Raw genomic sequence first — 26,417 nt, 5'->3', positions numbered from 1 at the left:
GAACTCTCCACAATGACTCCAAGATCTTTCTTGAGTGGTAACAGTTAATTTAGGCTCCATGATTGTATATGTATAGTTGAGATTGTTTTCCAGTGTACATTGCTTTGCATTTATCAACATTAAATTTCATCTGCTATTTTGTTGCTCAGTCACCCCGTTTTGAGAGATCCTTTTGTAGTTCTTCACTGTCTGCCTGGGTCTTAACTATCATTAGTCACTTTGATGGCAGGATTTGGCCTGATGTACTGAGGAGCATATGGGTGTGGGGAGGATGAAATCCTTCCCATGAGATGATGAAACTTGAGCAGAGACTGCAGCGGGGGCCTGTTCCCAGCCCCATGACGCCTATGATCCTGCCAAATGTAGGAACTGGCGGACTCTGCAGCTGGAGAACGTGTTTCAGGGAGATTTTTCTGGCTACCACAGCTAATGGGGAGGCTTGTGTCCAGCCCCCCGCAGGAGCAGGCCTCGTTTCCTCGCTCTCCCGTTGGCGCCAGGGTGGCAAAAAGGAGACGTTCTAGTGATGCAGCATTTGTACTTTTCACAGCTCCTCTGCCTGGCCTTCCAGAGTGTTGGGGGAACTAGGATCTGTCAGCTACCAATGTTAACAACTCTGTAAACGGGGGACGGGAGTTCTACCACTGGCTTATCTTGGCAGCAAGGTCCAGTGGCTAGCGCTCTTGACTGGGACTTGGGGCGACTCCCTTCCTCTCTCCGTGTTTCTGTTCTCGCCCTCCCTCCCCCAGCCATTTGTCTGCTCCGTTAGGTCTTTGAGCTCTTTGGAGCAGGGAATGTCGCCCTGTGTATGTAGAGCCCCCAGCACAACGGGGCCCTGATCTCCTCCGGGGCTTCTAGGCACCAGAACTCCTAACTTCTAAAAAGTAATGGTGATAAAAATGCCTGAGCTCTGTGGCCCTACAGCCACTTCATCGGGAGCAGCTCCACTGCTCCTAATCGGCCTAGTGTAGCCCCAGCCCAGCTGTTTGTCCAATCAATTTCTTTCTTCCCTGCGCTGGGCTGTTTCCTTTGCCACGTCTCTGATCTGAGAAGGGATTTCTGTGGGCAGCTGAGGCGATAATGGCTACAAAGGCTTTTACCGAGTCCTCCCTTATTGACAAGACTCTTGTTGACATAACCCAGCACAACCCAGTTCCAGTTTCTCCTGTGGGTCTGCAGCTGGTATCTCCAAGTGCTCTGGAGTGAAATAGCATTGAGGGCCCCACGCTGAGGGTCCATCTCCCTTTGTTTTTCGAGGAGGGTTGCAGGCAGGTGACTTGCATCTCTGCAGGTAAGGCCCTAAAGAACAGCTCATAGAGGGAGAGGAGGGAAAAGAAAGATGAATAACAAAGAGAAGCCTGTTTCCTTGTGACAGGAGGAAAGGAATGAGCACATCCAGTTCTACTGAATTCTGGTAAGTGCTCGCACACTGTAGCAACGGCTGCTGTACGAGAAGCCAGACGGAAATGGGGAAGAAAAGGAGAGATGGTCAGGAGTTGCACTGGAGAAGGCTCTCTTACCAAGAGCAGTATGGTTACATGAGGAGCAGCCAGGAGGCTGCTGTTGCATGAGCAGAGTGGGTTGGGATTGGGGCAAGTCCAGGAGGATTTTTAAGGCCGAAGAGAACGATTTTGAGAAGGATCTTGGGATTGTTGTGGGGCCAGGGGAACAGACAGAGGATGGGGGAGAGTGGAGTGATTTAAATCAAAATGATTTAAGTCACTGACTTTAATCATGACTGAAATCTGCGAGCCAGAAACCTTGATTTTATTTTTTTATCATTGAATTTAATCTTGTTTTGCATTTGTACTTTAGTTACTTTCCAAAAGAAAAATTGGTATAACAATTAAAACATTGATTTGCAACCAAATATAGGCTTTACACTAAATGTGGTTCTTTTTGCTAACTCGGCAGATACACTCTCAGTGGTTTTCAACCTTTTTTTTCATTTGTGGACCCCTACAAAATTTCAAATGGAGGTGTAGACTCCTTTAGAAACCTTAGGCAGAGTCTGTGGAGAGCCCCCGGGATCCACAGACCACAGGTTGAAATCCACGGCACTATCTGTACACGTTTATTTAAGCTATTCTATAGTTCAGCGTACACGGATTCAGATTTTTAACTTCTGGTTTTTTTTAATTCTGTTAGAAAATGGAAAATGATGCATTTCTTGTTTTACTGGATTGGGGTGTTTGTTTTTATTTGGGATTTATGTTGAGATGCCTTAGGATGGCAACTGGAATTAAACTACAAATATACAACAACAACATTTTGAAATTGTCTTTATTAGTTAAATGAAACTTCCTTACATGTGCTGCATACGTAAGAAAAAGGCTTCTTGAAAACTGCTTTTGCATTTTAAACTGACTGATTAAACAAAGGAAAGGAAGGGTTTCTGCTCGCTCTCCTGTCAGTTCTCTATAGGCCACAGTCTCAAAGATATTTAGGCCCCTAAAGATGCAAGTAGGTGTTTTTGAAAATCCCAGTAGGGCGCTAGCTGCATCTTTAGGAGCCTAAATACCTTTGAGAATCTGGCTCCGTGTCCAGGCGCTGGTGGTCCTTTGGGGGATGTGCAGGTGCAAATGCACTTGCCTGCCCTGGTTGCTGGGGAACGTATCTTATAGCACGGCCCTGGAGTCGGTGGTGGGGGCGGGGGTGTGTGTGTGCAGGCTGGGAGGGCCCCAGCAGTGCACGGCTGGTGTGGCTCAGTGGTGTGATGATAGTATTGTGTACTCAGTTCCAGATCTGGGCCAGCTTGTTTAAACAGCCTCCAAGCAGTGGCTGAGTCAGGGAGGTGTGGAACAGCTGCCTACGTGGGGTGGTTCCAGGATCTCCAGTCGGGGGCAAGGTGGTGGGTGCCCACGCCAGGTGCACTCTGATCTGGGGGAGGCTCGGGGGAGGCGTCGCTGCACGGTGGCCAGCGTGAGCTCTCCAGCCCGCATCTCATCTTGCACCCCCCTGATAACCTCCTTGCTCCCCAGGGGGCATGACCCCCAGTTGTGTGTCTGTGCTGGACACATTGTGTGTAGCAGCCCTAACTGCTTTGCAACAGACTTGGGTTTATCGAGCTGAGCGTCCTGCAGGTTCCTGTTACGTCTGGTAGCTCATCTCTCGTCACACCCCTAGAAAGAAATATGCAGTGAGGGGCCATTTCTCTGAATACCCATCCGGGTTTTACGCTGTGTGCCCCATCGTGTCGCACACACAGACCTAGAGTGGAGAGCCGTTTCTCTTGTGGTGTGCAGTGTGTCTGTGTTGTAAAGACAAGGATTTGTAACAGTGCTAATCTGCAGCAGCCTCTAGCTGCAATGAAGAGGTGCTCCTTCCTTGTATGGGACATGACCTCAGCCCCGCAGAGAGAATGTCTTGCCCTTGGCTTCAGCGATTCAGAAAGCCAATTCCTGGTGTTACGCCTAGAAGTGGCACAATACGTGCTCAAAGCTTGGTTTTATATTGGGGATGAGCTGAGGTTTTAACAAAGCAGAAAGAATTGACACACCCTCTGCATAAAGAAACACAGCCACTGGGCCACCATGAGAGCAAAAGCCGCCCGTCCGGTCTGTTTCTGGGGCTAGCAGGACAGGACAGCACAGCCTGCCTGGAAGCAAGGCAGGATACGGGATTTATGAAAAACTGCAAGTACAATGAGTGAGCTCCCGTACAAGGAGAGATTAACACAAGTGGGATTATTTGGGGCCTGATCCGGTAAAGCTTTCCTCAGGCGATTGGTTGGTGTGAAATCATTGGGGCTATTCCATGAGTACGGGACTGCACGGTTGTTCCCTTTGCTTGTAAAAGGGGAAAATCTGAGCTGGGGAGAGGGGTCTGAAATAACTGATGTGGCAGGGAAGGCAGCTGGTCTGCTCTTTGCTGCTGTTTTGTGGTCATTCTGCTTCCTCCTTTGTGAGTGAAGCTAAATTTCTTCCCCTCCTCGCCCTGTTTCTGGTCCCAGCCTCGTTTGGTGCCTGAGAACCTTTGCTTATTTTTTCTAACCGGTCCCTCTTCCCCTGGTACAGGGGCATCTCCTGCATGCTGGCTCCCTCGGGCCCTGGATGGGTTAATGCAGTGAAGTGTGCTCCCCACACCAGGATCGCTGGCTTTTAAACCTGCCCTGACGCTGTTGGCCTCCCCCAAGCTCAGACGCAGCTTTTCCTGTCAGCTGCTACCTGTGTTGTGCAGGTAAAATCCATCGTCTCGTGGTTTTCAGTAAATCTTTTGCTAACGAACGCTCTCCTCTAACAATGCTGTGAGTCTGATTTAAACCCACCAGCACCAGAAAACCTGCTGTTCTGTCCCCGGTGATGTGTCCTGTGGAGCTGGCCAGCTCTGGGCAGGGGACAGCAGGGGTGCAAAATGAAACTGCTTCTCTGATCTGTTCTCAACAGCAGGTGCTTGGCTCCCTCCATAACTTAGCTCTTATAGCGTATGTTTCAGCCACAGACCTCAGCATGCTTCCCAAAATCCCTATCCCCACTGTACAGATGGGGAAACTGAGGCACAGGGCTGGGGCATAACTTGCCCAAGATCACCCAGCAGGCCAGTGCTCTGCCCACTAGGAAACATTGCTGTGAGTCCCCCCCAAACAGTATTCCCCTCCCAGCATCTGCAGTTATCTCACTGCTTCCCTACCCACTTGTCACCGGGGTCGAGTCCTTGTCTAATTTAGGTTGTGACCCTTGGGTCGGTGCTGGTACCGTTCTGTTTGCCTGGACTCTGCTTTGCACCCCGGTAGCACTAGCTGAATAACCGCATGGTATTGGACCTCGCCTGCCCCTCTGGGGAGACTCATCTCGTCCACAGTGTTTCCGGGCAACAAATGTTTGCTTTGGACCGCGGCCGAGACACAGGAGCTACCTCAGAACAGAGCCAGGTCCCTGCCTGAAGGAGCTGGCAACCCAGCTCAGACAGCCCCCCCCCCGGCAGGCTGGGGAGGGTCTTGGGGGCAGCTGGTGAGCTCCTGTGGGCAAGGCTTAGATTTCCTTGCCTTGCAATGGCACCCGGAGTCCCCGGCCCAGAGCCGGCCCCTTGTGCTGGCTGCTCTGCAGGCACGTGGTGAGAGACTGTCCCCGCTCCAGAGCGTTTGCTGACAGCAGCCGCACGGGATGAGCAGGGGAATGGAGGTGCGGAGGGATGAAGCGACTCCACAGGTCCCAGCTGATGTCACTTGGGCCTGAGCGCAAGAGATGAGGGGAATTATTCTCCCCAATTTCCAGCGTGGGAACTGAGGCTCGGAGAGCTGATCCGACACGCCCGAGCTGGGAAATGAGCCCAGCTCGCCTGAGTCCCAGGCCAGTGCGCTAACCATAAGGCCGTCCTCCCTCTGCATTGCACAGGTGGAGCAGAACCCCACTTGGGATGGCTGGGCATCGGCTGAGCCGGCCAGCCAGCAGGCTCCCTTGTGAAGCTGTCTCTCTATTGCATATAGCTTGTACCTGGGTGTCTCTCCCATCTAGGGTGACCAGATCTCCCGATTTTATAGGGACAGTCCCGATTTTTGGGTCTTTCTCTTATATAGGCTCCTATCACCCCCCACCCCTGTCCCGATTTTTCACATTTGCTGTCTGGTCACCCTACTCCCATCCCACCCCTGGAGTAACCCCGTGAGTCAGTTAGGGTCTGTTCGGCTGGACACGCTTCTGTCATGCTCTCTCGCAGCACCACCTTGCAGCTGTGCGTTGGCTTCCGCAGCCTGAGCTCTGCTTCCATGTCCCTCCTCCCCCGGCGTGAGAGGCAGGTCCTGGCCCCAGGTGGAGGTTTTATCGGAGTTTGTCAGCTCACTGCTCTGCATCCTGTTCTGCAGTGCAGCTGGCCTCCCCTTCCCCCCGTTTGCCTTGCAGACATGGCCTTCCCGCGGAACCAGAAGCTGAACCTCCTGCGCCTCACCGTGCTCTTGATCGTGGCGTTAGCAGGCATCAAATTTATCTTCCGAGACAGGTAAGATGCGTGTCTGCAGCCAGGCTGCCCCCGGAGCCCAGGGCAGTGCTGGGGCCAGCTGTGGAGCATGCTTGTCCCATGGTGCTTGGAGCTGAGTTCTCTCCGTAGCTCCTTAGCTGAGCTAGCGCCCTGACGCCCCCACCCCCGTCTCTCTCTCGCTCTGCACTGGCATGGCCAGCAGGGCCGGCTCCAGACCCCAGTGCGCCAAGCACGTGCTTGGGGCGGCATGCCGCGGGGGGCGCTCTGCCAGTCGCCGGGAGGGCGGCAGGCGGCTCCGGTGGACCTCCCGCAGGCTTCGGTGGAGCCACGGGACCAGTGGACCCTCCGCAGGCATGCCTGCGGGAGTTCCACTGGAGCCGCGGGACCGGCGAGCGGCAGAGCGCTCCCCGCAGCGTGCCGCCGTGCTTGGGGCGGCGAAATGGCTAGAGCCGGCCCTGATGGCCAGCAGCACCTGCCGCATGCGTCAGGATTTGTAACCAAATGGTGGCGAGTGGGATCTTACTGCTGCTCCCGGCATCTCTCGCTGGGTCCTGGAGTGTCCAGTGCCAGCTCTGCCCCATAATATACAGACCCATAGAAAGGGGCAGGAGGGTCCCAGTGACAGAGAGCTGCGTCTGCCCCCAGCCGACAGCTCTGAAGCCGCGTCCCAGTCTGCCAGAGACAGCAAGTCCTGTACGGGAGTCTCCTGCTGAGCAGGCGCTGGAGGGCACAGCCGCATGGCAGTAGGTTGGACCGTTCTGCTCAGATACCCTCCAGGGCCAGCAGCTGTTCTTGGGGGGTGATGGGGCTGGAGCAGGGCGTACCCCCTTTGGCTCAGGCAAGGGTAACTGTGTGACTCTAGGAGCGGGTGGAAGCTGCTGCACTCACAGCCCTGGAGGCTGCTGTCCCTGCCCATCTCCTGAGCAGATACCAGTTGGGCTTTCCCCCACACCGCCTGTCCTGGCAGAGCCCCCCACGGGGTGGGAGGAGAAGTCAGTGTCTGGGGCTCTGCTGCGGCTGCCCACAAGGGAGCCGGTGTGGCCGGGGGCTGAAAGTTTCCAGCCGCTCTGTTCTGCATGCGCAGCGTTACCCTGGATCAGCACAAGCACATCAGCAGGGACAATGACTTCTGGGGAAAGGCTGGAGAGGAAAAGGAGGAGCCCAACCCCCACAGCCAGGCCCTGGAGCGCTCAGCGGCGAAGGTAACGGGTCCAAAGGAAGACACCAAAAAGCAGCTCTCCAAGGACTTCAGCACCACGGAGATGAGGCTCGTCCACCTGGACCTGAAAGGAGCCGCGCCCAAGGTCTCCTACTTGGAGCAGGTGAGCAGCAGAGGGTTCTGGGATGACGCTTGTCCCCTCTCTCCTGCCCTGTCCCCGTCCTGCTGGGCTGTGGGCGGCAGGGGGAGGGGACATCCTAATTGTTATGAGCAGGGCCTGCGGGCGCCAGAGTTCAGCCACTGGCTTCCAGTGCTCGCGGAGAGCACGCTGCACCTGGCCGCGCGAGCCTCTGGCTGTGAGCAGAGCAGGGGGCAAGGGAGAGGGAGAGCCGGCTTCGGAACTGCCTGAGTGTGGGGTGCTGCCCACCGGCCAGGGATCTCCCACGCTCCCCTCAGCGGGACGGGACGGAGCGAGAGAGACTCCTGGGAGCTCTGGGTGGCTGACTCCTTTTGCTGCCCTTGGGCTCGCCTGGAACCCGTGCAGCCTGGCACGGAGCCCTGCTCAGGCGGGTTTCTAGCCAGGCAAGGCCATGGGCACGTCGGGTGCTATTGAGCCCAGCCCCATGGAAACCAGGGGAATTTCACCCATAGACACCCTGGTTCGGTCTGACCCATGGTCTCTGGCCAGGAGACTGACTGATTGGCGAGTTTCCCGTTTTCCCCCCAGCCCCGCTATGCTCTCCAGCCCCAGCAGGTCGGCTCATTTGCTCTCCTTGCAGGTGTTTCCACTTCTCTCCAAACTTGGTGCAAATGGAATCCTGGTCGAGTACGAAGACATGTTTCCCTTTAAGGGTGAGCTTGAAACCCTCAAGTCTCCATATGCTTATAGGTAAGATGTTGCAGTGGGCGCGAGTGAACCGGTGGAAGCATTTGGCTGTGGGTGGTGGCTAGGTATCCAAAAGTAACATGACCCGCTCGGTGCCGGAGAGTCTGCAAGTCGGGGCATGGCCCTGCTGGAACAGAGCCCTCGATAAGAGCCCGCTGCCTGCCGCAGTTCTGAGCCTCTGGCTGTGCCCGCAGGTAGAGCAGCCTCCGTGTCTGTTCTTACAGTGTCCATGTTTGGATCCCAAGTGGCATCCCCAGATTCTCTCCACCTGGAAAAGCAGTGAGCATGGAGTGACTCTGAACTGCAGCAATGTAACTGTGCCGCTCTGGGGACGCGCACGGGTTTCCTGAGGCGCTAATGTGCAGCGCTCACCCGGCAACGCTGAATGTGGGAGTATCAGTCTCCTCCTTTCTGTGGCACAGCCATTAACACCCCCCCACCCCCGTGTCCTGAGCCAGATTTAACACTCGGGCGTCAGCGTGTCTGGGAGTCCGTGAATGGCCTGAGTTTTGCAGCTGCTGGTTGGCAAACGCAAAGTTCTCTGACCTGCTGATTGTCCCTGTCTCCCTGCAGCGAAGACGACATCGAGAAGATCCAGCAGCTAGCGGCGCTCAATAAGCTGGAAGTGGTTCCCCTGGTGCAGACCTTTGGGCACGTGGAGGTAGGCGTTGATCTCCGTGTGAGTCGGCCCTTCTTTAGGGAATGGCTGAGACCAGCTGCTCCTGGCCCCAAGGGTGGAAGGCATGTCCTGCCATCCCGTTGTGGGGTGGATCCAGGTGGATGCAGACCCTGAGTGGCTGGGCCCTGGATGTAGACCTGTTGCAGCAGTAGATGGGGGTGAGGAAGGCCTGTGATGGGACCTGCTTGGGGGGCGGGATTGTTCGTGCAGGGTTTTGTTTGTGGTGTTTGCAGCTCTCCGTCTTTCAGGGAGCCAGGCGAGTACTTGGCGACAGTCTGCGACCGCCCGGGGTTACTCTCCCTTTGTCAGGGGAGGCAGGATGACAGTCCATTGCCCTTCATTGTGTGTCTTGATTGGAAGCATTTGAAGGGGGCTAGCTATAGATTGGTTGGTTTTTGGGGGCTCTGAACAGGCAAACGTCTCCCTCATCGCAGGGACCCGGGTCATTCTAAGTCTGCAGCGCCATGTCCACCTGTGGGGCTAGGAACTCGCTTGTAGAACAGGGCTACTCATGCCAGCGTCACACCAGAGTGACCTCATGGGAGGACCGCAGTCTGAGACACCGAGAGCTGCCTCTGGTCTCCCATGCAATGCCTGTTGGCCATGCTTAGGCACTGAGACGGGGGCTGTTTCTGTGGCTGTTGGGTTTCCCTCACGAGTGTCTGGCTCCCCTTTAGGTTGCTGAGTGAGGAATCTGCTTCTCCTGGGGGTGTCTTGGTCTCTCTCCTGACCCTGCCACCTCAGTCTCCTCAATCCAACAAGCTGGCGTTGGTCTCTGCCGCCAAGGGGAGGTAGCTGTATGCTGGCTTTCCTCCCAGGCAAGGAGGCAGCTTCCTCTCTGACTTGCTCAGGCAGGGCTCCCTGGGGCAGGGTGGGAGCTGGCAAGGACGCCAGCCATGGGTCCAGCTTGGCTCCTTCCAGACCGAGCTCCACCACCACGTCACTCGTTTATAAACAACTGGTATTTGCACAGGTCTTGACAGGGAGCCTGGTGGAGGCTCCTGTGGACTCTGAACCGGCGCGCTCAGCCCGGGGCATTCCACGGGGAGCAGGTACACCTCCCTCGGACAGGGGGGTCCCCTCTTACTGGCCTACGTGCCCCCAGTGCGCAGCATGACTCTAGCTGGACAGAGCCCCTTTAAAGCAGACCAGTGACTCGCCTCCCAGCTACTCCTTTCCCTTGCAGTCAAGCCGCTCTCTTTCCAAAGCGCAGCGTGACCTGCCGGGGTCCAGCGGGGTCGGTTTGTGCTGCGTTGGGTTCACACGCTTCCTTGTGACAGTTTATTCTGAAGCACGACAAGTACCGATACCTGCGGGAGGTCGAGCGCTTCCCCAACAGCCTCAACCCGCACGTCCCAGACACCCTGTCCCTGCTGAAGAGCGTCCTGTCGCAGGTGATGGACAAACACAGACACTCCAGCTGGATCCACATCGGAGCCGACGAGGTAGGCGCTGGGGAGGCTCCTGCAGAAGGTGTCCCGTGCTCTCCTCTCCGCCCCCGCCGGCTCTGGGAGTTATTGGGGGGGGGTATTTGTATTGCAGCAACCCCAGCTGTAGATTGGGACCCCACTGTGCTAGGTGCTGTACTAACACGACAACTGCCCCTGCTTTGACAAGCTTACTGCTTAGAGGGCTAAGGAGGAACACACTAGACAATCTCCAACTCTAAGGTCCTGCTTACGACCGCCCCTCTGGGCAGAGGGAAGGGAAGAGGAAGGAAACATCTGGAGAAGAGGTGTGCAGAGCTACTCCACCTTCCGTCACACTGCGCGCAGCTTGTAGTGGCTTCATTGCAGGCTCCGTAGCGATCATGGCTTCTGTTTATGGACCCCAAAGTACTTCCCACTCCACTCTGCATAGTGCACCCGTGAAATGTAGCCCCTTGTGGGGTGCAGGGTAGCAGCTCTTTGGTGCCCAACACTTGGTTGGGAGGAGGTGACCTTTTTGGCCAAAGGACACGGGGACTAACTCTTGCATGTTACGCAGCGTCCCCTGGGTTCTCGAACAGCTTTGCAGAGCAGATGGGGCCTGGTGTTTCAAAGCATCCTGCAAAGGTCCCATCAGCAGTGAAGTGCCTATAACTCCATTTGCCTGCCCTGCAGGGGTGAAGGGCTGAGCTGACCCAGCCTGCGTGTGAGCTTGGGATTAGTGGGGGAGAATCGAGCTGTGTTCCAACCCCACTGGCTACTTTTCCCATCCAGGGTTGCCCCATTGAAGAGCTAATGTAAGCTGTGCTGCATTGACTCATGACTGTCTAGATGTTCTGGGGGGGTGGTGGGGGCTTAACGTACTTGCTCTGCCGTGTTTACATCAGCGAAGGCCGGTCGGAGGTGCCTGCCTTCGCTCCTGGGGAGCTAGTTTAAACAGTCTCGAACCAGCCCCGAGAAAGGTGTCTCTGCCGCTCAGACAAGCATTGGCCTTGTCGGGGAGAGCCCCATTGTGGGGGTGATCCTTCACCCAGAGGAGACAGCACTGTGCCTACAAGTTCTTCAGAGAGCTTTCCTCTGCCACTGTCATCCCCTCTGTCTGTCTGGAGTCCGGCTCAACCAGCTGCTCGTGCGGGGCCAGCTGGGTGACAGTGGTATGGTCGTGTGTGGCGAAGCTGTGTATCCTCCGCATGTTGCTGGCACTTGGGTCCGTCTCGTCTGACCGCTTCACCTAGTCCCTGCGTGTAGCTGTTGTCTAGGACTGACGAGAGGCGTGATCGCTGTGGGGCTGCACTGGGGAGAGGTCTGGCACAGGGGTGCGGTTTCCCATCATTGCTCCCTGGGTGCATCCCCCTGGGAAGGACGTAAACCTTGCACGCTCTTCACCCGATGCCTGTTTACAGAGGCTAGTAAGCTTCTGATCTTAACAATAGTTTCCCTTCCGGTAAATCCAGGTCTTTCATCTAGGGGAAGGGATGGATTCCAAGAACTGGATCAGCCGCAGCAATGGAGACGTGGGGAAGATGTACCTGAATCACATCAAGGAGGTTGTGAACTTCATCGTGAGCCAGTACAAGGGACTCCAGGTCCTCATGTGGGACGACATGCTGAGGAAGATCAGCGTGGGAGCCATCCAAGGTCCGGGGGGCTCTGTGCTCATCTCCGGGAGCAGTTAGTTGTAGAGGATTTTCTAGGGTGACTCTTGCGTATGTCTGAGGAGCAGCATCCCAGGCATGGTGCTGTGGTAGTCCAGCTGCCCAGAGGGTACCTGGAATGCCCCCACGCCCCTCCCCCCCGCGGTGGTGTCGTGTGGGAGGGGTCAGGGCAGGGGAGAAAGTGTAGCACTGGGACTAGAGTGTGTCCTGGGGGTTTGGTGGTGTCCCCACCAGGAGCAGTGGGAGGTCCCTAAAAAGTGGGCGGGGGGGCGCACAGGCCCTGCCCTTCACGCTGCCCCTCCCCTGAGGCCCTGACCCCGCTCGCTTCTCTCAGCCCCCCCCATTGCTTTTAATAGTGATGGGGCCAGGGTCCCCTGTTGCCCACCCCCTTCCAGCACCCCTGGTTCCCACCCATAGTGGGGAATGCTTCTGGGCTCACTTATCTCTGTGCAGTCTGGAGTTGTGTATCCTGCACACTGTCACCCCGACTCTGGGTGTAGGGAGTCAGGGAGGTCTGGGCTGGTGGAATGAGGGTTTCCCCAGCAGCCTTCTCTCTCCTGCCCTGGATGCTGTTGCATTCTCTCTCCCGCCGGTTTTTTTGTCCTGCAGAATCTGGCATCGCGACGCATGCCTCCCCGGTGCTGTGGTTCTACGCCCCAGACTTCGACACGGAGCAGATAGGTAAGGGGCAGAGGAGCCTGTGACGGTTTCATCCGTGAGCTGCTTTGTGAGACTTGCCTGATTGCATGTCAGGCGGCTAAAGGCCAAGTTGAGCCCTGGTGTAAGCTGGGGACAGCTCCATGGAAATCAGGGTCACGTTTCCTTTGTGTCCTGCCCTGCTGATGTCCTTCACTTTGTCTCAGTTGTGGTGCCCAGGAGGTTGGCAGAGTCCCTTTATTTCACTGCCCAGTGACTGCCAGCTGGAGACCCTCGTACTCTTTGCTAGTCTGGGTCACATATGAACCGGTAACTTAAAGGTAGTGTAGGATCTACGATAGAGCCTAACAAACCTCTGAGCCACCCGCCAACATCCTGTTGCTGGCCCCAGACCAGAGGAGCTGATAGGTGGATAATTGTGTTAACAGCTCTCGAGCTGGCGCGTGTGTCCATGCCAGCGGCTCAGTAACAGGAGCAGTGCATCACCCCTCAGCTTGCCAGCCACTCACCAGTGCTGGTGGGTCTGTGTGGGCCCCAGGCTGACCCCCACCAGGGGCGCTCTGCGTTGGCACCTTGGGACTGCTGTGTTGAAGCTCAGAGTGTTGGCGCTGGCAGATGTTTTCCAGCTGTTTGCTGATCTTGGTGTCTCCTTTTTTCCTAGGAAAGTTTATTTCAAAGTACGCAGACAGTGGCTTCAAATCGGTGTGGTTCGCGAGTGCCTTTAAAGGCACCACTGGCCCCGCACAGGGCTGGACCCCTTTAAATTACCACCTGAAAAACCACCTGAGCTGGCTGAAGGTGATCCAGGCCATGGCCAAGTTCCCCTTCATCAGGTTCCAGGGAATTGCCCTCACTGGGTGGCAGAGGTGAGGCCCGGCACTAGGGACTGGAGGACGGCAGGGGGAACGGACGTCCCTCTGGCTCTCGCTCAGAAGCAGTCTAACACACACGGCTTGCAGAGAACGTGACCTCTCCCCAGCAGCGGGTGGGGGAATGGATGTGGGAAGGGCGAGTGAGACCAGAGCAGCTGCAGGCTTTGCTCGCTCTGCTGGGCCATGGCTGCAGCTGGAACGCTGCCTTCAGGCCGGGGCCACCCTTAAGTGGGGAAACGCCAATGACCAGCCAGGAGCTCAGAGAAGAGCATCAGACAGGATTAGTGAGCTGGTTATGGGGGAGCGAGACAGAAATCGTCCCAGCTTGGCTGGGTGGCTGAGAGGAGGGTCCATCAGTCTGGAAATAAGCGAGGGGTCATGTCACAGCAGGTGACACAAGGCGGGGAAGGGGGGAGGGAACTAGGGGCAATGGCATCCAAAGAGATGGGGCAAAACAGACTGAGCCTGCAGGAGGATCCCTTCGCCTGCGGATCCTTCCCCTGAGGGGAAGGGTGAAAGCTGCCACAGTGGGGACTGGCCAGAACTCTAATGGGAGCAGCCCTGCCCTGGTTAGATAGAATCCCAGGCTGGGCCGTCCCCAGCAGAGTCACCGGCTGCTGCTGGCCCGTGGCCCCAGTGCGGCAGCCTGCTGGAATGGCTCTCAGAGGCTGCTGGCAGCACAGAGGAGCAGAAGCTGGCCTGGAGCTCTGGCGAGAAAGGGGCAGGGATAGCTGCGGGGCTGGCAGGAGTCCCTCAGGGCAGTGGGTGTTGGGGATTCCTGCCGGGGCTCAGGACAGCTTAGGGACCCTACAGATCGTCAGTGGAAGGATCTGGGGCTGTGTGTGCATCCGCCTCCCATGCGACGCCAAGGGGCTGCGGTGAGATGGCAGAACAGCTGGCATCGGGTGGTGGGTTGGGGACACCGTTCTGCAGAACACTGATGGGCAGGGGGTTCCGCAGCGTGACCATGTGCTGCTCTCCTGTCCCCGCAGGTACGACCACTACTCCGTGCTGTGTGAGCTGCTGCCGGTGGGGATCCCGTCCCTGGCCATATGTCTACAGACGCTGGTGAACGGTGAGGGGCTCGCTGCCGGGGCATGCAGGGCGGGGTGGTGCCAGCAAGCCTGAATTAACCCAGCCCTCTAATGAGAGGCAGCAAGGTCTAGCAATTAGACCAGGTGACTAGGAGTCAGGACTCCTGGGCTCTATTCATGAGTCTACCACTGACCCCTTGTGCAGTTTAATCTCTGGCTTCCTCTAAGACTTTGTACAAAAACTGTGTTTGGCCCAATTTTGAACTGTTTCATTGGGGTGTATGAGCTCCATCGTTACCCCCTTTGACCCAAGCAGTTAGTGTTCAAGGTCTTGTGGGTTGTTTTTGTTAGGAGGCGAAATCGATGGTGGAGTCAGGTGTTTCTCTGCAATATTTACAAAGGCTGAACACAAAGTTCGGCGTCCCTGGACACAGGAGGAATCAAACAGGAGGCAGTGTCTTTACTCAGCTCCCAGCCTCTTGCCAGCCAGCACTCTGCTTTAAAAGCTCTCTTGGGGCCATGTTCCCAGTGCCTTTCTGGCTGTCTCCTTGGCTTTCTGGCTGCTTCTCACACTTATCCGGGCCGAAAGGCAGCTGTCAAACCCACCAGCATCAGTGAGGTATCACTCAGCCTCTATCAGTGTATGGAGCTAGACATTTTATATATATATAAAATACAATGTACAGCATATCGCCCGTAACTTACAGGAATGAGCTCTGGTGGTATGTGCACCCTTCATACCAGTGTAACTCCATCTGTCCACACTAGGGGGTTGTGCAGCTTTAACTATCCAGGTTTCAAACCGATGTAGGTAAAGCTGTACCAATAGTGTGTGGTAGGGTGACCAGATGTCCCAATTTTATAGGGACAGTCCTGATATTTGGGGCTTTTTTTAATATGGGCTCCTATTACCCCCCACCTCCCACCCCCTGTCCCGATTTTTCACACTTGCTGTCTGGTCACCCTCGTATGTGTAGACCAGCCCATGCTGACTTGCCCAGGAGCACCCAGGGCATCGGCGAGAAGGCTGGGATTAAAACAAGGGTGTCATAACTCCTAGCCCACCACGCTTGAGAGGAGGAATCCCAGAATTGTGCAGTTCTCTGGCAAGACACTGAGTGTTTCTGTGGCCTCAGCCCAGCCTGCCTGCTAAATACATGCAGCACTGCTCGCTCCAGGAGTGTTGCTCACTAGGTGAGCAATGCAGTTGTGCTGTTTGTTTCCCTGATGGGTGAAAAATTTGTGCTGGAAAAGCAACTGCTTTGGCCTTGAACCTGCATGGTGGCAGCCAGGAGGGTAACGGTTGCTTGTAAAATAGTATTGAGCTTTTGGGGGGCATTTTGCTCCTTTGTGCTATTTTTATTAAGTGATCACAGTCAAGATGTTCTTCCTGTGGGGTTGAGGTGAGGACAGACAGACAGACAGACAGACGAGCAGAGCAGAGCTTTCTGTCCAAGAGCTGATGTTTCAGAATGCTGCACCATCCCCACGCACTCTGTGATTGCTTTCAGAATCGCTGTGCTGCATCAGGACCAGCGGGAGGACTGGGGGGCGGGAAGCGTGAGGCCGTTTGACCCAAGGGGTTCCCCAGACACCGCCCCTTGAACAAGCTAGCAGTGTCTAGTGTTCCAAAGGCCCGCAGATGCCCAGGGAGGCTGTGCTGGAAGTCGGTATGCCCGGCAGGCGCTGGGGTTGGCTAGTAGCCGGTGTTCCGCCATAGCCCGTCCTGTGCATTTGGCCTGTTTGTTGCTTGACGCTCGCAGTGCTCTCCTGGGTATTTGTTTTTCCCTTTATAATGGGCACAGCCAGAGTGCATCCGCCCACGTGCCTGCAGGCTCCCATTTCCCTAGCGCGTGGGGAGACGGGGAGGAGCTGGCCAGCTGGGACGCTCCGTTGGGGGACCGCTCGCCAGTCTAAGGGTACGTCTAGCCTTGGCACGGGGGGCAGCTCCCAGCCTGTGGAGATGTACCCACGTAGCTCTCATTCAGCCAGCACACGCTTCGCACAGTGGACCTGCGGTGGTCAGTGGGGCTGGCCACCCCGAGCATGGACCCAGGGGTTCCAGACGCGTTCCTCCCGCCGCTGCCTGTGCTCCTACAGCTGCACTACTGTCCTTACCACGCTGGCTGGATGGGTGCCACCGTGGGTGTGTCTCCTCAGATGGGGAGCAGAGCTCCAGCTCCACGTGCAGACACGGTGCCCCCCTTTGAGCTCATAGCCAGCTTCCAGTACAGCCACCCTCTGGGTGAAGCTTAGACTCCTTCTCGGGGCTTCTCCTGCCTGCACTGGCCTCTCCCCTTCTGCTAACCCGTGTGTCATCTCCTCCCCCTCCAGGTGGATTTACTGAAGCAACTAAAAAGAAAATCCTGGACATGTTGGGCTTCCAGACCATCAATCTAGAGAAGAGCACGTGGTACGTTGCACAGGCCAGTCCGTTCCAGCTGGCTGGTTCCCTGGGCTGCTGCCCGGCACCTGTGGATCCGAGTGCTTACCCTGGCCTGCTGTGTCCTAGTCCTTCCGTTTAACTCTTGTTCGTAGGGTCGTACCAGCACATCCCAAGAGCCTGCTGCACCCCGTGTCTGTGTCTGTGGCATTTGTCTGACCCCCCCCGCCCCCAGTAGTGGAGCATCTCGCCCCCTGAGGCAGGGCAGGGCTGTATCCCCATTGTACAGGTTGGGCCAGGCAGCACCGAGAGATGGAGTGATCTGCTCCAGGTGTGTCACAGGGAGTCTGGGTCTCCTGCATTGCAAGCTAGTGCTCTAACCACTAGGCCTTTCTTCTGTCTAACCCACCAATCCTCTGTTTTAGCTGCTGCTTCCATAGTGATGACCCTTCCTCCGAAGCGTGCAGGTTCCGTGCCCACCGGACTCGCCAGCAGCAGGTGCTTGGCGTGAAGGCATCTCATGCCTACACCCCAACAGCCTCCATGTATCTCCCCCGCCCCTCTCTTGCGACATGCTTGGTGCCTCGGTCCAGCAGGCAGGCGTCCCGGCGTCCCTTTGAACCTGGTCTCCAGGCACCCCTCAGTTAGCACCTTCTTGCACTGGGGCGCTACTCTCCTTGTCTTGTGGTGGCTGCTGGCTAATGGGCTAGTGGTTCAGTTCGTTTCTAGCAGCCTCTGTAGCCCTTTAAAACTCTGGCAAAATGTGCTTCATAATTTTTCTAAGCATTGTCTATGAAAGCCTCAGAGGTGGATCCAAGCTCCAGTGTTTAGATTCTCTCTAAAGGCTCCTTAACGGCAAGATAATCAAAAGTCTTGCCCTGGTGCTGATGTTCCAGCAGCTGCGTCCTAACACCCAAACTCTGGGTTCCAAGGAGTCATCTGGGTCTGAGGATCCTTCCTTCACTGGTATTACTGCAACTCCAGCTGATGGCAAAAGGCTTCTCAGCCGGGGCTGGATCAGTCCAGCCACGCCACTTGTGGTTCTCTGACGCAGTGGTTCTCAAACTTTTGTACTGGGGACCCCTTTCACATAGCAAGCCTCTGAGTACGACCCCCCACCATAAATTAAAAACCACATTTTTATATATTTAACCCCATTATAAATGCTGGAGGCAAAGCAGGATTTGGGGTGGAGGCTGACAGCTCGTGACCCCCCCCCCATGAAATAAACTTGTGACCCCCTGAGGGGTCCCAACCCCCAGTTTGAGAACCCCTGCTTTAGCAGGTAAAACCCCGGGGGGGTGGAGGAACTCTTGCATTCAGAGGGTGCAGTTGTTAGACAGGTAGGTAGCCTGGGATTTGGGAGACTCTCTGCTTCATTCCCCTGCTCTGCCACAGACGCCTGTGTGACCTTGGGCAAGTCACTTCGCCTCTCTGTGCTGCCATTCCCATTTATGCCATGGGGACAATAGCCCTGCCTGCCTCACGGGGTGCTGTGTGGGTAAAGGCATCCGATATCAAGGTGCTCCGACACTCTAGTGATTGGGGGGCCAGCTGAGTGACTCAGACAGCAGCCAGAAAGGAAATATCTCCATAATATGGCAAGCTCCTTTGTTTTACGTACCTAAAACTTCTGCAGTTAGAACTGTGTAACCAGTATCCCTCTCATCTATCAGTCCATGTCCTCTTAATGTGATCTAGTCTCTCCCCATCCATTTGAGCCCGTTATCCACATAATGACCCAGTCCCTGGCATAGAACGGGACCTGCTGTGTGACACAGAGCTTAGGGGAAGTCATGGTGGCCTTTGGAGAGCTTCTCTCGCCTTTCCTGGCTTGCTTGGAAACTTGCCCACGTCCTTATTAATTAAATTCCAACTCTCTGTAGCCATTGGCCCGAACCAACAAGGCTTGGTGGGGATGGATTGGTGACTGGAGTAGGAAGCTGTGTGTCCTTTGATTCCAAAATGGTTGGTTGCATTAACCAGCGACTGGATGAAATGGAAAGTCCCCTGTATCAGCTCTGAGAGCAAATGGGGATTTGGGGATCTGCTTCCTTAGTTGTATCAGTAACTATCCCATGGCTCACATCTGCTCCTGCTGTGTGTTTCTCCTAGTGATGGGAATGGTGCATTTCCAGGCTCTGAAGTCTATCGCATGGTCGAGCAAATCAATGGCCAGTTAAAAGAGAGCATTGCGAAAGCCCTGGAGGAAGAAAGGTAACTGGGTGCTGTGGGGGTGGAAGCTGGGCTCTGTACCCTGGCTCATGTCGCAGGGCTGCCCAGAGGGGGGGGCAAGAGGGGCAATTTGCCCCAGGCCCCGGGCCCCACAGGGGCCCCCATGAGAGTTTTTCGGGGCCCCTGGAGCGGGGTCCTTCACTCGCTCCGGGGGGCCCGGAAAACTCTTGCGGGGCCGGGCGCAGGAGCTTCTTCCACTCTGGGTCTTCGCTGGCGGGGGGGGTCCTTCCGCTCCGGGGTGGAAGGACCCCCGCTGGCGAATTACCACCGAAGATGGAGCAGGACCCGCCGCCGAAGTTCAGCTCGGTCTTCGGCGGTAATTCGGAGGCGGGGGGGGCCCGCCGCGGGTCTTCGGCGGTAATTCGGCGGCGGGTCCCGGAACGGAAGGCCCCCCTGCCGCCAAAGACCCCGGGCCCCCGGAATCCTCTGGGCGGCCCTGTCATGTCGAGGAGTGCTGGAGGCTGGGTGCTGGGAGCAGGGGGGTTACTGGAGTCCTTTCTGGGCTCTGCTCCTTCTAGCTTTGGTCCAGCAGTGTGCAGAATCAGTGACTCCTCCCAGGCTCCTTGCCCAGCCCCTGGGCTGATTTCAGTCTCTTTCCCTGCCCAGCCTCCAGAGGTGACAGGAAGCCGGTACGCCCCGGCACGGTGCAGTGGCTGGAGCCCCAGGCCCTTTAAATTGCCGCCAGAGCCCTGCTGCTGGAGCCCTGGAGAAGCAGCGGAGGGGCTCAGGCAGCAATTTAAAGGGCCCAGGGCAGCTGCCGCAGCTGTCACCACAGGCCCTTTAAATTGTCCCTGGAGCCCTGCCACCGCTACCCCAGGGCTCCGGCAGCAGGGCTCTGGCGGCAATTTAAAGGGTCTGGGGCTCTGGTAGCCGCTGCCGCCCCAGGCCCTTTAAATTGTGCCCGGAGTCTGCCAGAGCCCTGGGCTAGAGGCGGAGGGGCTCAGGCGGTGATTTAAAGGGCCAGGGGCTTGGCCGCTGCTACCGCCCCAGGCCCTTTAACTTGCTGCTGGAGGGTCCGGGGTGGTAGCGGCAGCCGGAGCCCTGGGCCCTTTAAATCACCGCCCGAGCCCCCAGCTGCCGCTGCTACCCCAGGGCTCTGGCAGCCCGGCTCGGGTGGCGATTTAAAGGGCCTGGGGCTTCCACTGCCGCTACCCTCTGGGGCTCTTTAAACCTCCACCCAAGCCCCGCTGCTGGAGCCCTGGGGTAGCGGCGGTGGGGCTCCGGTGGTGATTTAAAGGGCCAGGGGCTCCCAGCTGCCACTTCTGCAGCAGAGCCCCGGGCCCTTTAAAGCTCTGCCAGAGGCCAGGGCCCCCTCAATGGTGATTTAAAGGCTTCGCCTCTTCTTGTAAGCCTCTCCCCCCCCCCACCCCAGGACTCCAGAGTACCGGTAAATCCTTCAAGTTACTTTCACCCCTGCCAGCCTCCACCATTCAGGATCCTTGTCCCAATCTTCCCTTTGAGCTGCATGCACACATACCCCACTCCAGCTCTAGCCCCCTCTGCATTCGAGTCAGGCTTATTCCTCCTGGGCGCCAGCTGGGGGTGCATTAGGTGCATGGGGGAGAAATGCTGCTTGCTCTCAGTTTCTGTGCCCAGCACCACAGCCTCCCCCAGCTGCTGTGGGGAGCAGTTTCAGGGGAAGTCCTGCTAAGCCCCTGCAGCCTCAGGACAGGGCATGCTCAGGTGCGCCGTGGGGCTGATGCATGTACAGTCCAGTTGCACTATGAGCTGTGTGGGGATGGAGCATGCTCAGTACAGATGGAAGCTTTAGAGAGTTTAGTTGCCAAACTCTACCGAGCATGTGCAAACTGAGATGATTTTATTTTTTCATAGGCTTGTAATTTGGCCAAACTTGGGTAGTTTTTCACAGGAATGGCAAAAGGCACCTCCCTGACACCAGGGCAACACCCCTGCCACATTTCAAATCCCTGCCCCAAAGCATGGGGGTGCTGGAGCTTCTCAAGGAAAAAGGTGGTCAGATTATTATTATTTTTTTAACCCGTCTTAACGTATTTTCCCTTAATCACGTACTACAAACAGCTGAACCCTTTTCGCTAAAACTTTAACATAAAAACTCAGGCTGAGGCAGACGCCCGGCATGGGAAACTTCGGCCCAAAGAAGCCAGTGTTTGGCCAAGCTATAAGCAAGTGGAAAGTGTTGGGGAACTCTCAAGTAGAGATGGTGCTGCCAGGCCTGCCCGGAGTCCACTTCTCTGGGTTAGCTGTCGCCGGCGAGACCTGCTGGGGGAGAGGCGTAGTTACAAAACAATTAACCTGGTGTTTCCGGGGTGGGGTCCCTTTGTCTGTGTCTCACGTCAGCGCCATCAAGGGCTGGTTCAGCCCGTACCACAGGAAGCACCAGTTCGGGAACCCGCGCAACCTGGAGCACTTCGGCAGCAAGGTGTTGAAGTACGTGGGGCCCCCTTGGTCCGCTCTTGGGGGCGGGGTAGGTGGGACTCGTACCGCTGGGTGGGCCTGGCGGAGTCTGTGTGATGGGCTCCTGGGAAGAGGAACGGAAGCGAGCGCTCGCCTTCCCGGGGCTCTTCTCTGAGGCGGGGTGAAGGCCTTGTGCCACGAGCGAGGCCTCCACCCGCGAGGTCCCCACTGAGCAGGGATCTGAACTCAGCCCAGTGTGAACCTCTGCAGGGCACGGGGCCGAGAGGGGCGGTATGGGCCTGCCCTGTCCCAGCCCTGGGGAAGGCCTGCAGGGCGGGAGCACCGTGTGCCCTGGGAAGGCAGCGCCCAAACCAAGTTGCCTGTGTTGCTAAGCGCCAGGGCTGGACTCTCGCAAGCCAGAACCTTGATCCCCACCCCACCCCTTCTCCCTGTCTGCGGGGGGGGGGGGTGTTCCCCTCAGCCCCTCTGGGGATGTCGCATCCAAAGTGGCAGCCCTAACTTGAGCTGAATCCTGGCCGCTGGGTGTTGTGAGGGCCCAGGGCTGGGGCTCCCAGTGCAGTGCTCACTGCAGTGGCCTGCTGCTCTCCTGGGAGAACCAGTGGCCTCTTCCCAGCCGCCAGCCGTCACTGGGCCCCTGGGTCTCTTGACGTGGCGATGACGTGTCGGCAGGTGACACTCCCACAAAGCCCAGTCCTGCCTTCCTGGGGCCGGTGGGGCGGGGGGCTGGTTACATACCAGGCAGCTAGTTCTAAAATGATGAGAGGAGGGCTGGGCTGGGAGCTGAGACCGGGGTCCTAGGGGTCCTAGGCCTGGCTCTGCCCTAAGCTTCCCAAGTGACTTCGGACCAACCCCTGGGCTCGGCTGCCCCTCTGTAAAGCAGGGAGGAAGAGGAGGCCCTTCCACCCAGGGGTCTTGTGGGCCTTGACCGGGCATCATCAACTTCCAAAAGAGTGTTGGGGTCTGGGCCTGCCCCAGAGCCCCCGCCGGTCGCCATGGCGATGCAGTTGCCCCCCTGCTATGTTGAAAGGACTCTGTCCCCGTGGCTGGGGGGGTGCTAGGAGGAGCTCTGAGAATGGAGCCTTTCACCTGTACCCGGAGCGCTGTGCAGAGCGAAGCCTAGGCCCATGGGGAGATCTTTCCATGACAGGAGCTTGGCTGGTGATAGCAGGTGTGATGCTGTGGGGTTTGTCTGGTCGATGGTGCCCCTGTGACTCACTCAGAGTCCCATGGCAACGAGCCCCATGGTAATGGTTGTTAATCAGCCTGCACCCCTGCAAACGCCGCAGGCTCCTGGCTCTGACGCGCTGCCGCCTTCTGCCGCCAGGGTCCACGAGGACTGGGAGAACTTCATCCAGAACTTCCGCTCCCAGCTGGAGAGCATCTACTTCCCCGACACGGTGGAGGAGTGGATGGAGGAGAACGTCAATCCCTACATGGACCGGCTGCGGGAGTTCGTCCGGGACTACAGGGAGATCATCCGCCTGAACGCCAAGCCCAAGGCCTTGTAGGGGTGGGAGCCCAGGCTGGCTCGCTGCAGTGAGGAGCCCAATTTCACCGCACAGTGGGCTTGAGCTGCCGGGGACGTGGGGACTCTGGCCGGAGCTTATTTCCCCTCGTCGTAGTCCATTAGCAACCCCCAGGCCAGTCTTGTTTCCTGGCTCCCTCTCTGCAGAGGTGGCCACTGGACCTCTCTGTTACAACCCCTCTTCACACTAGTCCCTAAAATCATCTTGAAAAGCATGAGCAAGGCCAGGGGGAGCCTCTGGGATTGGGCAGCTGTTAATGTCTTGGGCTTGGCGCTGCAGTGGCTCTGAGCAGGCCATCCCAGACAGCAGGTGCGGCCAGCGAGTCGCTGGCCATCTGAGCTGTGAGCCCTGTGGCCGCAGTGCGTTCTCCAACCTCAGAGCGGTGTCCTTTCCCTGCATGCTCAGGATCAGGCCGTCACTGCGGCTCCCCCAGGAGAGGTGGGATGGGGCTGGCTTGCCTTTCAGCCCCCATCCACGCTCGTCGGGGAGCCCATGGCTCTGGCAGCGCAGACCTGCTTCGCGGATCCTGCTTCTTCGTGGGGCCAGGTAGGAAAGCCGTGCCCACCTTCCTCGAGGGGCCCGGGGTGTGTCTGTCCCCAGCCTGGCACTCCACAAAGCCGCAGCAATGGGAGATGTTTGGGCCTTCCTGGGAAAGCTCTCCCTGTGGCGACCAGCTCGTTTGGGACTGAGACCCCCGTCTGCCTCCTGGTGACCCGAAGTGTTGGTGTGTCTGCATGGAAATGCATGAGACGGAGCCTCTCCTTGTGGGGGAGCTGGGTCTCTGCCGACACTCCGGCCGCTTGGGGAAGAGCAGTGCCCTGAGTGTGGGCTGGGGAGTGGGTATCACACGAGTCTTGTGCTCTTTGCACTAGTCGCAGATTGGTGACCCATTGAAAAGAGGTGAATCTGTTCCCTCCGTGCCAGCAAGGTGACTAGTGCACACACTGGCCCCGTGGCAATGGTGAATTCAGAGATGACTTGCTCAGGCTTCAGGCTGTTTGGAGCAGGGCTTTCCAAAGGGCTTGGAGCTGGCCTTGCTCGCTGGTAAAACATCCCCTGACTGCAGCAGGTGCAGAGTCCCACACCGAGTGCTGCTGAAAACTCCACCCTTAGCGTTTGCCTGCACTGCAGTCAGAGGTGTCCTTGGCACTCGGGCGCTAATCTAGCTAGCTTGGCTAAAAGTAGCAGTGAGGTGGGCTAGCAATGGGAGTCCGTAGCCAGCAGTCTGGACCGGCATGTACAGCCTGTGCTGAAGCCATGCTGCTGTGGCCTCACTGCTGTTTTAGCTGCACTAGCGAGGTCAAAGCTAATTCCCATAATCCTGCTTGAGCTGCAGTGGCTCCTCCGATTGCAGAGTAGACGTACTCTGAGCTGGTGGTATCTATTTTGAACGCTGAGATCTGATGCCCACGATCTGTTTCCTTCTGGAGATGTGGATCTTAACAGGCCAGGTGAGTCCCTGGGGAGAGCCGCTGCTCTTCTGCACCAGGGCTCCCCTGTGCAGGACCCCAGGGGAGTCCTGTGAGTGTTATTGTCCATTGCAGTCTGGGGAAGGGTTAGGCAAATGCTGAACAATTCCTGCTTTGGGAGGCTCCTCCAGGGACAATGCTGCCAAACAGGCTTGCAGGGTTTGCAGGGGGGCAGGGTCTTGTTTTGGCAAATAAATGTCCCAGAGCAGGAGCCGCCTTTCTACTGGGGATGGTGACAGACCCTGGGCCTTACAGCGGGACACAAACTAGAGACACTAATGGGTGTCAGAGGGCTCAGAACATGCTGGGGGTCGGCTTGTGGACAGGGACTGGGGGTTGGCCTGTGGGCTCTAAATCCACCTGGAGCTCGGAGTTCTCGCTGCCTTGGTGGGACTGACACAACCCAATGTGTGAGCTCCCCCTGCTGGTTCCTCAGCAGCGCTGGGTCCAGACACTTCCCCAGACTGTGGTAAAATTGATGCCGGTGCAAGAACCAACATTTGGCCTAATTGATGTGAGGTGACTCAGTGTAGCAGCAATCTCTGCAAGCAGCCCTATTAATATCGGTTCCGTCTGAGAGGGCAGGGGACTCTGGTGACTTCTGATCTGTGGAGTAAAGGGCAAGTCCAGGGTGGGAGACCCTGATCTCAAACATCTGAACTTATTGCAAGCAATGGGGTTACAGTCCAAAGTGAAGTGTGTGATGTATGGTGTCCTGCCCTCCCCCCCAGTCACAGGGCTAGCGTCCCTGGCAGGTTCTCACTGTGGGCTGTAGTACTGCGGGATGTTTCATTTCCCCGGGGAAGGTGACAGACACTGTGCAATAACCCAGGCTTCTCTTGCATTGCCACTGTCTCTGCACTAGCTGATGTTGCTGTAATACAGTGAGTGACACTTGGGTCCCATGACTACATGGAGAGGACTCCTGTTTGCCAGTGGTATTTGGTTTAATATATTGAGCCTTATTTGTTTTTTTACTGTATAGAAAGCTCATGTAATACCGACTTCCACAATAAAGTATTTTCCTAAGAAACGCAGCAAATGGTCACTTGTGGCCAGAGTCCCTTTTACCGATTCTACTGCCCCCACCGGGCCGCCTCCTTCTCTCTGGGAACAGTCCCTGGGCTGAGGACGGGGCTCTGCGGCGTGGCGGGTTAGTGCTAAACAGGCATTTCTCCCAGGGGAGCCTAGGTTCATACCCCAGTTTGGCTGCAGGCTGAAAGGGTGGGAAAAGGCGACAATGTGGACTTCAGCACAGCCTAGCCGCCCGCGTGGGTACGTAGGGTCCCAGGTGGGCTTGAACTTGTGCTGCTGAGGCTTTGCTGCACTGGTGCTCCCCTAAGCCACCTGTAATTGAGTTAGTGTCCCCCCATGTGCTGCAATCATCCCTCTGATTGCAGCATCGACAGATGCAGACTTAGCCCTGGCTGGACACGACGCTGGTCCACCAGAAAACTACCATGCTATTGGCCAGGAGTGGCAGTCTCCAGGCCCAGGATCAGACTGTCTGTGGATGCTGCTGTCATGGATGGGAGCTGTGTGTGGGGATCCTGGAACAGCGATGGGTGCATTGGCAGCAGAGTTATGGGTGGAGGCTGGGATAGCAAGGGCTGTGGGTCGGGATTGAGGGGCACTGGCAGAGATGGGGGGAGGATCCTGGGGCTGAGGGTCAGGATTGAGGGGCACTGGCAAACCTGTGTGGGGCCAAGGTCTGGGTCAGCAGGGGGCTGTGGGTCGGGATTGAGGGGCACTTTCAGAGCTGTGGGGGAGGGGGAGAGACAGGCTGTGGGTCAGGATTGAGGGGCACTGGCAGAGCTGGGGAGGGCAGGGCTGGGCCAGCAGGGGTCTGTGGGTCAGGATTGAGGGGCACTGGCAGAGCTGAAGCTGTTCCCTGCTGACGTGCTTCACACAGCTCAGGTCCAGGGGTGCTGCAGATGGAAACCATCTATTTGACATGCATCTGACGAAGTGGGTATTCACCCACGCAAGCTCATGCTCCAATACATCTGTTAGTCGATAAGATGCCCCAGGACTCTTTGTCATCGATTTGGTGTTTGTTACAACATGAAGCCAGAGGGTGTGGCTGCACCCCCTGTGCCCCTAGTTCCAGCCCCACTGCTCCTGACCC

At 57.0% G+C, this 26,417-nt stretch overlaps 1 protein-coding gene across 5 annotated transcripts in view; it reads left to right on the top strand.

Annotated features, from left to right (window-relative positions):
• LOC123344616 (hexosaminidase D-like) overlaps positions 1 to 25,326 on the top strand; it is a 33,535-nt gene extending 8,209 nt beyond the window's left edge. For 3 of the 5 annotated variants that reach the window (XM_044981030.1, XM_044981031.1, XM_044981032.1), the window contains 14 exons: positions 4,014 to 4,176; positions 5,835 to 5,931; positions 6,995 to 7,232; positions 7,849 to 7,958; positions 8,529 to 8,616; positions 9,915 to 10,079; positions 11,516 to 11,699; positions 12,326 to 12,397; positions 13,035 to 13,239; positions 14,238 to 14,320; positions 16,614 to 16,692; positions 18,778 to 18,879; positions 21,217 to 21,306; positions 22,619 to 25,326. In XM_044981030.1, coding sequence (XP_044836965.1) covers positions 5,837 to 5,931; positions 6,995 to 7,232; positions 7,849 to 7,958; positions 8,529 to 8,616; positions 9,915 to 10,079; positions 11,516 to 11,699; positions 12,326 to 12,397; positions 13,035 to 13,239; positions 14,238 to 14,320; positions 16,614 to 16,692; positions 18,778 to 18,879; positions 21,217 to 21,306; positions 22,619 to 22,802 — 1,695 coding nt within the window. In that variant the 5' untranslated portion in view covers positions 4,014 to 4,176; positions 5,835 to 5,836 and the 3' untranslated portion in view covers positions 22,803 to 25,326. Of the gene's footprint in view, positions 1 to 4,013; positions 4,177 to 5,834; positions 5,932 to 6,994; positions 7,233 to 7,848; positions 7,959 to 8,528; positions 8,617 to 9,914; positions 10,080 to 11,515; positions 11,700 to 12,325; positions 12,398 to 13,034; positions 13,240 to 14,237; positions 14,321 to 16,613; positions 16,693 to 18,777; positions 18,880 to 20,730; positions 20,869 to 21,216; positions 21,307 to 22,618 lie in introns of all 5 variants that reach the window. The other 2 variants (XR_006572603.1, XM_044981033.1) reach the window with 2 other exon arrangements.
• Positions 25,327 to 26,417: the final 1,091 nt, after the last annotated feature.

Source organism: Mauremys mutica, chromosome 11, assembly GCF_020497125.1.
Source record: "Mauremys mutica isolate MM-2020 ecotype Southern chromosome 11, ASM2049712v1, whole genome shotgun sequence".
In the NCBI taxonomy this organism is placed as follows: domain Eukaryota; kingdom Metazoa; phylum Chordata; order Testudines; family Geoemydidae; genus Mauremys; species Mauremys mutica.
The sequence above is the reverse complement of the archived record's forward strand: the minus strand, read 5'-3'. Positions and strand labels throughout refer to the sequence as shown.